General features: G+C 31.6%; 3 protein-coding genes across 9 annotated transcripts in view; 2 read left to right on the forward strand and 1 right to left on the reverse strand.

Moving 5' to 3' along the window:
• LOC105193480 (glutaredoxin-related protein 5, mitochondrial) lies at positions 1-1135 on the forward strand. The gene is made up of 3 exons (XM_026135663.1): positions 1-255; positions 456-597; positions 854-1135. Exons 1-3 carry the CDS (start codon positions 175-177, stop codon positions 1021-1023), a joined length of 393 nt encoding a protein of 130 aa, XP_025991448.1. The 5' UTR covers positions 1-174; the 3' UTR covers positions 1024-1135.
• On the reverse strand, positions 1120-3934 carry LOC105193479 (4-coumarate--CoA ligase 1). Its single transcript, XM_011157930.3, has 7 exons — positions 3671-3934; positions 3274-3450; positions 2777-3111; positions 2511-2657; positions 2031-2279; positions 1694-1968; positions 1120-1599 (listed from the first exon to the last, which is right to left on the reverse strand). The coding sequence occupies exons 1-7, from the start codon at positions 3932-3934 to the stop codon at positions 1274-1276; spliced, it is 1773 nt and encodes a 590-aa protein (XP_011156232.2). The 3' UTR covers positions 1120-1273.
• Positions 3935-8524: 4590 nt separating this feature from the next.
• Positions 8525-12577, forward strand: part of LOC105193589 (potassium voltage-gated channel protein eag) — a 76914-nt gene continuing 72861 nt past the window's right edge. For 2 of the 7 annotated variants that reach the window (XM_039452156.1, XM_039452155.1), the window contains exon 1: positions 8526-9671. The gene's annotated coding sequence lies outside the window, so the exon portion shown is untranslated. Of the gene's footprint in view, positions 9672-12577 lie in introns of all 7 variants that reach the window. The other 5 variants (XM_039452157.1, XM_026135662.2, XM_039452154.1 and 2 more) reach the window with 4 other exon arrangements.

The raw sequence follows: 12577 nt of genomic DNA on the forward strand, positions 1-12577 counted from the left end.
TTAGGCTTTTCTCTGCTTTTACATACACATGCCAATGCGTCTTGAATAAAATTACGAAACAGCTGACAATTTTTATCACAGATAGAGCACACATAACCGTTTTGCGCCATTTCGTTCTTTGACGAAAGCTCTAAGTTAATTGCAAAAGTGTTCTCTAGTATAATAAATTAAGACATGTATCGTTTTAGCGGCAAACATTTCGGTATTGTTAGAAATTTTTGTTCGCAATTTAATGATATCACTAATCTCGTTAAAGTAAGTAAATGTATGATAGCGGTACTTTTAAATAAGTGAATGCATGATTTCTATATAAGAAATTTTTTACAATTTTTATATGGTATTGGAAAGCATGAAAAAAATCTCATTATCAAAAGATTTTAAATACTTTTGTCGATAAGTAATCTTTTGTAACATTATATGTAATGATTATTACTGTATACGGATTGTTTCTGTAGAAAAGTAAGGTAGTCGTCTTTATGAAAGGCGTTCCAGAAGAGCCAAGATGTGGATTCAGCAATGCAGTAGTTCAGATATTACGAATGCATGGTGTTACTTATGATGCTCACGATGTTCTTAAAGATGACAAGCTTAGACAAGGTAAACAATTTCAAATATTTGTTACAAGCTTTTGCATTTCTTAAACAATTTTTGTCAAGGTATTTTAATAAGAGAATAAGTTTTTATTTATATATGTATGTAAATAAAAAAGATTTAAGAATAGTTTAGGAATAGTTTTAGAATTAAAAATAGTTCGTATTGTAAAAAAAATTTATGAAACTTATATACTTTCATAAGTCTCATGTTTGTTAATTGTTATTGTTAATGTTCTTAGATACTAATATTTATTATTTAGGTATAAAAGACTTTTCTAATTGGCCCACTATACCCCAAGTATTTATAAATGGTGAATTTGTGGGTGGCTGCGACATACTCTTAGAAATGCACAAAAATGGTGAGCTTATTGACGAACTGAAGAAAGCTGGAATTACTAGTGCTCTTTTGGAAAAGGAAGAATCTTCTTAAAGTGGTATCAACAAATCTAAAGAATAAATCTATCTTAGGTATATTGTAAATAAACAGAAGGTTGTATCTCTTACTTATAGAAAGATAAAAGGTTGCTTTTTGTTACGATAAACATTTTTATTAATATTGAACATAATTTTAACCATTCAGAAATTATAATTTATATATATGAATCCAAGTTTTATCCAGTATTTACTTAGAAATTTCTTATTGTCAATTTGAGTACGAAACTCGATATTCGAAGAATTTGTTACAGATTTTCAAGTACTTTTCGAAGAATTTTTCCAGATACAGTTTTTGGAATACTTTCTATAACTTGTACATATCCCAATTGTTTGTATTTAGCTACACGTTCAGCGACAAATTCTTTTAGCTCGTTTTCGTTAATTTTTACTCCTGACTTGGGAACTACAAAAGCTTTTGGAATTTCACCATATTTTTCGTGTGCTACACCAATGACGGCGACGTCTTGTATTTTATTATAAGTGCGAATCACTTCTTCAAGTTCAATAGGTGTGACCTGATATCCTTTTACTTTTATTATTTCCTTTAATCGTCCTTTCACATACAGTAGACCTGTACATTTTACAACATATAGTATTTCTTAATTATTTTGCTTCAACTTGGTTTTTTTTTAAGTTTTTGATTAAAGTTATCATCTCTTGCCTACCATCTTCAGTGTAATACCCCAAATCACCAGTCTTGTACCAATTTCCATCCATAGTATCTGCCGTAGCTTTGGGATTTTTGTAATACCCTTTCATTACTTGCGGGCCGCGTAAATATATTTCTCCTATTTCGCCTACACCTAAATTTCTGCCGATAGTATCATCTCGCGTGCTTACAATTCTCATCTGTGTATTTGGAATCAAATACCCGCACGATGCCGGCGATATATTTGCAGTACCGACTGTAGCAAGAGGAGATAGCTCCGACGCGCCGTATCTGTAAACAATATGCATTTTTTTATTATTATTGAACAGACATTTGTAATTGTGTTCTCTTACGCTTGGATAAAAGACACATCGGTATTGAAGCGACTTTGAAATCTTGCGATGGATTCTTCCCCAAGTGGTGCAGCTCCTGACATTATTAATCTCATAGATTCAATGTGACGCGACATTAATTTCTCGTTGTTTTCCATCATCTGTATAATTGGTGGTACGGCATGCAGTATTGTACACCGATGATTTTCAAGCAGTTTTATAAATCCTTCCATGGAGAATTTCGGGAGACACACCAACTTAGCACCTATTCTATAATTATTACAGTCTACGTATTACATTGATAAAATTAATAAGAAATCTCTACGTTCCAAGTATTATTATGCTAGAAAGAATGTTTATGTTTTAAAAAATTATTCACAAGAAGTCAAAACCAGATGATTATTTAACATTACATAAATATTGATCATATTCAAGCATTCACATGTAGTTACGCAAACAAATGATCTAGTTAATCTATATATAGTATATGTGTTAACATACCGCAAGTAACAATACATGGAAAGTATCAATCCATACATGTGATGTACTGGTAATATTAATGGTATAATATCTTGATAATGTTTACTCGCTTCTACTCCAGGGAAGAATACTGGATTTGCACTTTGAAGAATGTTTGCAACAATATTCCTGCGAGAAAATTGCCTTCTAATTATTTGTATTGATACTTTAGCAACAGTATTGAATTTTTGCTATGTTAGGATTGATTTATTTCGAATTACACATTTAATTCCATAAAGTTTGCTTACCTATGAGTCGTCTCAACACCTTTCGGCATACCCGTTGTGCCACTGGAATAAGGCAAGAATACCGTGTCTTCGAAATTAATTCCGGTTTTTTGACTAACTGAAAAATCTTCGATGTCGTCGCGCATAAGGTTATCTAATTGGATTGTGCCTGAAATTGAGCCAGCGCCAGTCCCATCATTCACGATAACAATTGGTAATTTTATTTTTGTATTTTTCTCAATACTCGCTTTGACGTCAGTATATTTAGTTGGAAATGTGAAGATTGCTTCAGCTTCCACATTCTCCAATTGCCTTTTTATTTCATACACTGTGTGTGCTGGATTAATCAGAGTTGTCTGAAAAAAAAGAAAGAAAAAAAAGGAAAAAATTACATGACGATTCCAACAAGCTTATGCATTATAAAATGTATATTTTTCAAAATTTTAGTGAGAACCGTCACACGACTTACTAAATATTCTGCATATGTAAAACTTGTAAATGTAAGAATTTTATCTTACCCGTAAACCGGCTTCATTTGCCGCTAGTGTGATGATGGCATATTCTGGAATATTTGGTAAAACAATAGCAATGGTATTCCCCGGCAGTAACTTGCTTTTTCTCAAACTCGTTGCTAGTTTACCGCATGCTTTTCTCAACTGACCATACGTATATGATCTTCCAGTATTTCCGCACACCTGAAACTCAAAAAGTGATTCAAAAAGTTTTACTGAATCATTTGGTGACGTTCATGAACATAATGAACTCTTCTCATTTTTTTTTTATTTATTAACATATGTAGAAAGAAATAATTTATATAATTACACACTTTTATGATATTACGAAAAGTATCAATAAAATAATCCTACATACTATACTCTTTTTATAATCTTATATTATCTTGTTTGTATTACATACGAGAGCAGTGTGGTTTGACCATTTTCCGACTTTTTCCCAGATGAGGTCGTGTAAGTAAATATTCTCGAAACCACTTATGTCAGGGAATTTGCTATTCACTACATTGTGTGAATCGACGTTTAATTTGACCGTAGTCATATAATATCGATATTCAATCAATTTTTTCATACGATTTTTTGGCAATGCGTTAACAATGCGTTCTCTGATGCACTGATTCAGATTATAAGACGCTCGCACGAAAAGTGACAATTGTAGAATCATCATTGTGCAGATGTTAACAGAACCAACGTTTTGCTAGCAAATGTATTATACGCACTGTGCATTTTCTGACACCATATCTGGCATATCACACGAGTCACGAAGATAGTGAATATGTATATATGTAGATACGAGTATATATTCGATTTAATATGTATCTATCTTTCTTTCGTTTAATGCTGACTCGTTTCTTGATCTAAATTTTCAAAATAGAATTTTCTTACTACACACACACACATTCATGCATTAACAATGCGTTCTCTAATGCACTGATTTAAAATATAAAACACTCGCACGAAAAATGGCAATTGTAGAATCGTCATTGTACAGATAATAGCAGAACCAACGTTTTGCTAACAAATGTATTATGCACACTTTTTCTTGTGTTATCTGGCGACTATCACAGAAGTCATGAAGATATTGAATGTACAGAAAGATATATACTAATTAAACATGTATCTCTTTATTTTTCTCTTAATGCTGACTCGTACAAATTTTTTTTAATCAAAGTTTTAGAAAAGAAATTTTCTTACTACGTTTACACGTGTATTCGCATGCGTGTATGCGTACATGTACAGTAGAGTTTCCTTAATTTTGGCCGATGGGGCGATAAGAGCGGAAAGTTATAGAATACCCTTACCACAGCTACTTTGCTCGCGCAAGTACACGGTGATTGGTAGACTCGTGCTGTGGTGAGGGAATTCTGTAAAAGGAAGGGGTATGGTATTAGTGTTCATGAAAGTACGTGTGAAGGAATGCAAAGATTATGGGGGCCAAAATTAAGGAGACTCTACTGTACAAATATGTATATTAAAATAATTTGAATAGAGTAAAGTTGGTATTTACGCCGCGGGGGAATGTATGCCGCAGCAGTTAGAAAAAATAGAAGGAATAAAGATAATTTGCTCATAACCACTTTGTTACATGCCTTTATGCTATATTAGTATTGTATTGTAATTACAGTTCTTCATTGTTAATATTAACGAAAATATCGTGAATTGAATTAATTTTTTCATGTAGAAGTAGCGCGATCGTGTATTACCATCTACGTAAAATGATTATTATAAGAAATGTACAAGGCATAATGATTATTTCATGATATGTAAATGTAGAGCGATAGTAAAAGATGGAATACAAGCAAGATACAAGTGCATAGCTCTTGTATTCTTTATTTAATTTGATATCTTGTATATTTCACTTGTTTAGGATATACGGTCTTTTCAGGGGATTTATGCCGCATTTTATTTCTTTAAAATAAATCAGTCAATATTTTAACGCAATTACAATTCTTATCAACACCAGTTTGTTATAGAGTTCGACCAATCATCTTATAGATAAAATTTTATTAGTTATAATAGAACAAACGTAATTTACAATTTATTTAAAAGAGAAAGAAGAATGCGTTTATGAGATAGCAAGAGGGTTGTAGAACAACATTATAAAAAACATTTTTAATTATAAAAAATCACAAATCAATAATCCTTTGTAGATTTTACATATCAATAAGTGTAAACAAAAACATTTTATGAACATTTTATAAAATATATTTTATTTAAAAGATTGATTATCTAAAATAATTTTTTTGCTTTAAAAAATAACTTTTTAAAATATTATAATTTCTTTGCTATTAGGAAGCATTATGCACGATGAGATTGTAAAGATCTTAATACAAATGGCTCACTAACATTTCATGATCTCTCACACTACGTAATATAACTTTATATGCCGAATTCATACACACGTTACGGCACACATTAAATTCAATTACGTTAATTGAAAGCCTTCACATTTAAAAGATCTTTAAATTAGACTAAAGTTAAAAACTTACCTTCTATCATACTTTTCAAAATTACATAGAGAGTATACACTGTAAAAATCGCTGCTATCTGCAAAATTGAAATTTAGTTATAAAAACGCAATGAACACTAATGACCAGTAACCATCCCACGATGCTAAAATAGACTGTAACGAAGCAATTTTATTGGTTGCTCTTAGAATTCAACGCAAATTATATGACATATCGTGATATCTCATCACTCCACACGCGTATCTCACAACCTCCGTCTTTCTATGGAAACGCGATTACTTTTTTAATTAGCTTTTTAATTGGGAACGGAACACTGAATATTTCTTAGTTGTCCCGAGAAAGTGTGTCATCGCGAGTATAGTTCGATTACGATATACTTTCTACGATTTGGCTAAAGAATATTTCTTCTATCTTTTCTTTTGCTCGAAATTAATTATATGAATGATTTTCGAGTAATTAGCGAATGTTACGCACGATTGTATTTGGCGCCGGTTCAAGTTGTTTTCTATGTGCAATTTTATATGATTTTATATAAAGTAGTGAAGATATCGCGAAGATTGCCAAAAAGTGCATTTGCATATCTCTAAATTTTCAAGAAAAGACATTGTAATTGAAAAGATTTTACATTAACGCACTATGTTACGAAAATACAAATTATTTAAAGTATTATAATGTTGTATGATTTTATATGATGTTATAATATTATTTAGTAGTAAATAAAAAATATCTACATATCTACATATGTAATATATTAAACATAATATATTAAACATATATAAATAAGAAAATTATAATTGCTTATCTCGTTAAAGCGATATTTTTTTCATTTGTCACGTCACAATAAACACATACAGAAATTTAACGAAATTAATTTATATCATATTATCTTTATCAATGGTATATTTACAGACGTACGTATAGAAATATAACATATACACAAGAACATTGAAGAAATTGAGGAAATGTTACGATTGGAGATATAACTATTATATCTCTTTTTAATAATAAATATACAAATTTTATCAAGAAAGCAGTAATCTTACATTTGATTTTTATAATTTTGAAGAGTTGTTCGATATTTAAAGTTTTTTTTCTTATATCAAAAAGTGATGTTGATGTATCAATTATCTAATTTTGATACTCTTAATTCTATTGTGTTTGTGATAAATTGCTTAAATAAAAATGTTTATAGTTGAAGCATGATATTAAATTATATCCGTTTACAAAAGTCTAATTAGATTGTACAAAAAAATTGTCTCACAACACAAACATCTAAAAATAAAAAAATTATTTTTATTCAAAGATTGCAAGTATTAGCATGAAAGAACTATTGTTAGAAACCAATAATTTTGTAATTCGTGAGAATCAAAGAAAGTGGGATTGACCGCGAAGTGGCGCCCTCTCCTCGATGCCTTCGATCGTGAGCCTGCTGTCCTCACTGGTGCCTTTTTATCTAGCACGCGAGTTTTTTTTCTATTGCAATTCACATTTTCACAGTTTCTGCGGATTAAAAAAAAAAAATTATTTTGATTTTTATTGTCATATGTAGAGATAACAAATTTGCATAAAATCCATGTAACATAGCTAAATAAATATTGGCACACATACTATATAATAATACGTGATCCAAAAATTAAAATGTAGTTCATAAATATAATTCAATGTTATAGATACAAGTTATGCTAAAATGCGCCTTATCAATTTTTATAATTCTATTATCACAAATAGTAGCTCTTCTCGAAAAAAAAATTATACCATTTTTGTTGCATATGCGTGTGAATCTTAAACAAATGCATAAAATTTCACGATGTGAATACTAAGAATATTTTATACGGATTATTTTATCTAAGGAGGCTTTCTTTTCAAAATTGAGAAATTGTTTTAAATTTACGTCGTAATGTGAAGAGAGTATTCCTCAGAGAAAATTGCGTTTTTGTGAAACTTCGTTTTTTGCTTGCCTTTTGCTTCTACTTTTTTTTTTAATGCGTTCAAAAAACACTAACGACTTCAAAAATAACACTCATTTTTCTCAAAGGCATTTCCAATGAAAATAAATATTTGAATTGTGAATTTGTTTTTGAATACTCTTCCTACTTATGTTGATTTTGTTAACAAAGAGTTTGTTAGTAACAATATCCTTAATAATTTTACAAAATACGTATAATTAGTATTTTATAAAGACAATAATATTATTTTATCCGTATTATTGTTAGAATCGTTATTATTGTTAAAATCGTTATTATTGTTAGAATTGAAATATTTTTGCTCTTTATCATTTCTGAATTTTACATTTTTCAAATGAAATCCATTATTAAATACATATACCAGTGCTTTTACAAAATTGATATGTGATCATACATATATACATTACTGTTTTAAAAATCTGGAGACAAAACCTGGAAATTGACATTTTTATTTTAAGACTATTGATAGTAATTTTTGTTATTTTGATTAGAATTTATTTGAATTATAGTATTTTTTTCATATGTTCTCTGAATACACTATTTAGAACTTTTAAGAAAATTTTTGACAAAATATTTTGTTACGAATTAAGATTCGAATAAGAATCTTTGAGAAATTAAAAAAATTTTTGAGTAAGTGAAAAAAGAGATATACTTTGATAATTAGTCGTATAAAGTAATTGCTAATGCAAATAATTTCGATGATTAAAAATATATTTTTTGAATGAGAGATTTGTTTTACAAAAGCTCTCATTATATTTATCGAAATATTTACATAAATTTTTACTTTGATATTGACAACAGAATAAAAGACCGCTAATGTCATGATTGAGTTACAGAATTTAGTCATTGTTTATATGGGAAAAAGTTATTTTGCACGAAAGTATAACGGATCTTACGCGTATTCTAGTTCTGTCGATAGCGCAGAATTTCTTTGTCAACATCAACACGAAAAATCTGACACAAATATACTAGAAAGAAAAATTGTCAATATCCTTTGTGTAAGGTGTCAAAATGTAAATATTGAAATTTGTTTGTGGCTAGTCAGGATCACAGTTCTCGATCGAATGGAGTTTGCGTAAATTATTGAATTTCATGTCGCGCATTTATGTGTCAGCGGGTCACGTGCACGTGCATCCCCTTGGCAGTGAAAGGATTACATCAGGCGTGGAAATTGCTCGCGGTTATCATTACATCTGGTAGTTAAACCGACCGGTTTTCGGCTGTACATACATATAAATCAATGAGGTCAATCAGGTTGATCTGTCATCACATTACAAACCCGATGCAATTCGACTCGGCGCTGATTAGATCACTTCCGATTAGATCTCTTGCATTATTAGTTAGCCGAAAGGGAGTTTCGACGAGACGCGTTGCGGTAGAATGGAGCTAGAGAAAAGGGTGAGACAAGGGGCGGTTGGTTGCAAACTTGCGCGCCCCCCGCGACGCGACGCGACGCGACGCGTCGTCATGTGTGAGTGGGGATATGGTGTTTCTTCTTTCGGGGGTAGTCAGCGCCGCCACGGTATCACGCAGGGTGAGTCTCACTTCTCAGTCGCCACTCGGTCATCCTGCCGAACGGTTGGAGTTGGATTCGAGGGAAATTGATCTATTCGCGCGCTTATTCTCACGCAAAGTCGTATTTAAATTTGGCTTTTCCCGCTCCCTTAAGCTCCCGCTTCGGGAGCTTAATCGGTCTTGAATTCGTTGGATAAATTATTATTATTTTAACGCAGTGTTTGTATCCTCGCTTTTCACCGTTTCACCGTTTCACCGTTTTATCAGGATATACGTATCAAGTGCGATTTGTGCAATTTGTGTGTGGGAACGTGGTGTGCCGCAACCGGTCAGCGCGTGTGCACCTCACGACGATCGATCGACTCGAGATACGATACGATCCAGAGAGACGATGGACGATGGAACCACCCTCTCGTTAGACGACAGATAAGAAACAACAACAACACATGCACTACCGGTACGGCGATTATGTAGCGCGAGATCGGATTGCGATTACTCGATTTGCTCCGATTGCGCTTGATGCGCCGCCGGCTCGACGTTATAAAGCTAATCGAGACCGCGAGTCTATAACGAATCGCGCCGCGCCGCGCCGCGTGGCGCGTGACCTAGCTCGAAACGATCGTTCTTGCTCGGTCCTGAGCTGCTGCCTAAAGCTCAAAAATTTATTGCGCTTTCTGTAGTCGATGATTCTTGCGAGATATCGTCCTATTGTCCTAAATAAACGCTAAAATCCCTTAAATCGTTATATCAAATAAAGATTTTTAATCGCGGGATTTAACAACTCGGCAACTTTGCTTTATTTTATTATAGACGTGTATACAAGAGAACGAGAAAAGCAAAAGGACAAAAAAGAAATGATTCCTTAAATGTAATTTCGAGAAATTACCAATATGTCTTGTGATACGCGGAAAATGCATATTGTCCCCCCCCCCCCCCTATCCCATCTTTGTTTCCTTGCCAGTGATTTGCGTCACAACAGAAAAATCATACGAATATGATTTTGACGAAATATCCTAATGAAAATACGCTTAATTGAAACGTTTACATTATCAGAATCGCGTTTTCAAGAATTGTTGATTGATGACGTCTCTGACAATATTTATACTAAAGTATTGGAGCAATACATACAACGATACATAGATTTAAGAAACATACTAATATTGATTGCAATGAGTCGAACGATTATCCATTGTTCATTGATATTTGATTGTCAAGCTATAAATGATCATGCTATGTGTTGCTCACATTCGGAGAAATTTAACATTGTTATACCGTATTAGGAATCACAGTAAAATAAGTAAAATTACTAATGCGAACTGATAAACAACGAAGAGTTTGAAAAAAAAGCAAGAATAAAAAAAATTAGTTAAATATCTTGACATTGTGCATTTTTTCGCGTAAAGGCCAATAAACAAGAAATATCTCCGTTCGCGATCATACGCAATCATACGATTTTGAAGTATTTTGAAATTATTATACCAAGTGTTTTCCATCGATTTTCGCTTGGTTTTTGAGAAAGTATGTATATTTATGCGTTTAAACGGTTGAACGCGTTAAATTGTGACAGCTTTCGTAACCGATGGTTTTATAGGGACGATAGAACATCGAGTTTTGTCCGCTGTCAAGCGTCGACGATTGAGCCATTTCGATTTTATCTTGCGGAAACTGACAGCGTCACACAGATGCGACAGAAAAGAAATTAAGACTAGTGCAATTCTTATAAAGCTGCATTTCTTACAATGTAAATCCGAGGAATTCATACATATTCGTGCAGCTTAAGCAATAAATTTTTTCATTTTAATTATCGTTAAATGCAATTGAGAATTCTCATCTTGTATTTTTGTGCTTATAAGAATCATCAAGTCAAGGCATATAATTGAATCTTAATAACGACGTTCACTTTGTATTCGTTAATTGATTTGATTCTGATTTTTGGTTGCAATTTGTGTTTGAAATTGATTATAAAATTGCTATTTTGCAATGTAATTGGCAATTGATGCACAATCACGTTTGTAAGATTAATTGAATTTCAGTACAATGATTACATATTTATAATTCAAAACTTTTATAATGGAAAATACTGACGATCCTGTTATCAATAGTACACCCATGTGCTAATGTAGAAAGTCATCGTGATATTCTTACGTTCTCTTACTTATCGAGTGATTGCTTATGATGGTTTAAGAGGGATCGGGACGCATCATAGTCGATTGCGCTTGAATAGAATAGTCTGTGTTTAATCTTACTCTCCAAGAAAACCAAGGCGCGGAAGTCAAAGGTATCCGCCAAGTTTCATCAATTAAAGCTGTTACGTTGAACTTTGACAGCTTAACATTCTCGTAATAGATGAACGCTGGCTTGTAATTCATTGAGAGTTACCTAAGTGAAGTTAATAGACAGTAATCTATCACTGACTTCAATTTTGTTTAATACATTACGTTGTACATTAATATAATTAATACAATTTTTTACCATTTCTTTATTAACTATATCAATCGTGACAAGTTAACGAAAGGAAAGCAATAAATATAATAACAGCGAGATATAAGCAGCACCTGATCCTTAAATTAAAGAAATTAAGGAATTTTGAGATTTAATCGAATCTATGTGACGATTCATGAAGATTTATAGTGGCTGAATTATTTTTCGTACAATTTCTCGATACAAGAATGTTGAAATGTGAAATTACGCATATTTGCACCATTATATGCAATATTATATATTATTATATTTTGATATTATCAATTTTTGTAATTAATATCAATCCTTCAAAGTAATTTTAAATATTACTTCAATAGAGGAGAAGGTGGTATTACGGTCACTCATTTCCATTTTAAACAATAACTTTTTTAATAATTATTTTTAATTGAAAACTTTATGATATTCATCAAACTGTTCTTCAATAGATTCTAGACTCCAAATTATGACATATTATATTATTTATAAAAGAAAGTATAGCGACACTGCATAATGGATCGAAGTAATGTAGTAATATTTACAATAAATTTAAAAAATTGGCTTCAATAAAAAAATTGCAGAATATGTGCAAATGTATACGTTCACATGAGCCTTCCGTACATAATAGACTATAGTATTAAAAATCTATAATGTATGTAATTTAAATTATAATAAAGATTAGTAAAACTACAATTAACTTATCAAATAACTATTTTGATATGAAAACTTTGAAAAAGAAGTCGTATTAAGCTTATTGAAACGTCAATACGCATATTAGCCCGGTATTGTTTAACTTGACATAACTTGAAGTGTGTACAGCCGATTGAAAAGTTAAATTACAAAAAAAAAACACTCGAATGTACATACATTCGTGAGATAATACGCTCAAGTTTAAAAACAATGAGG

This window comes from Solenopsis invicta, chromosome 7 (assembly GCF_016802725.1).
Source record: "Solenopsis invicta isolate M01_SB chromosome 7, UNIL_Sinv_3.0, whole genome shotgun sequence".
In the NCBI taxonomy this organism is placed as follows: domain Eukaryota; kingdom Metazoa; phylum Arthropoda; class Insecta; order Hymenoptera; family Formicidae; genus Solenopsis; species Solenopsis invicta.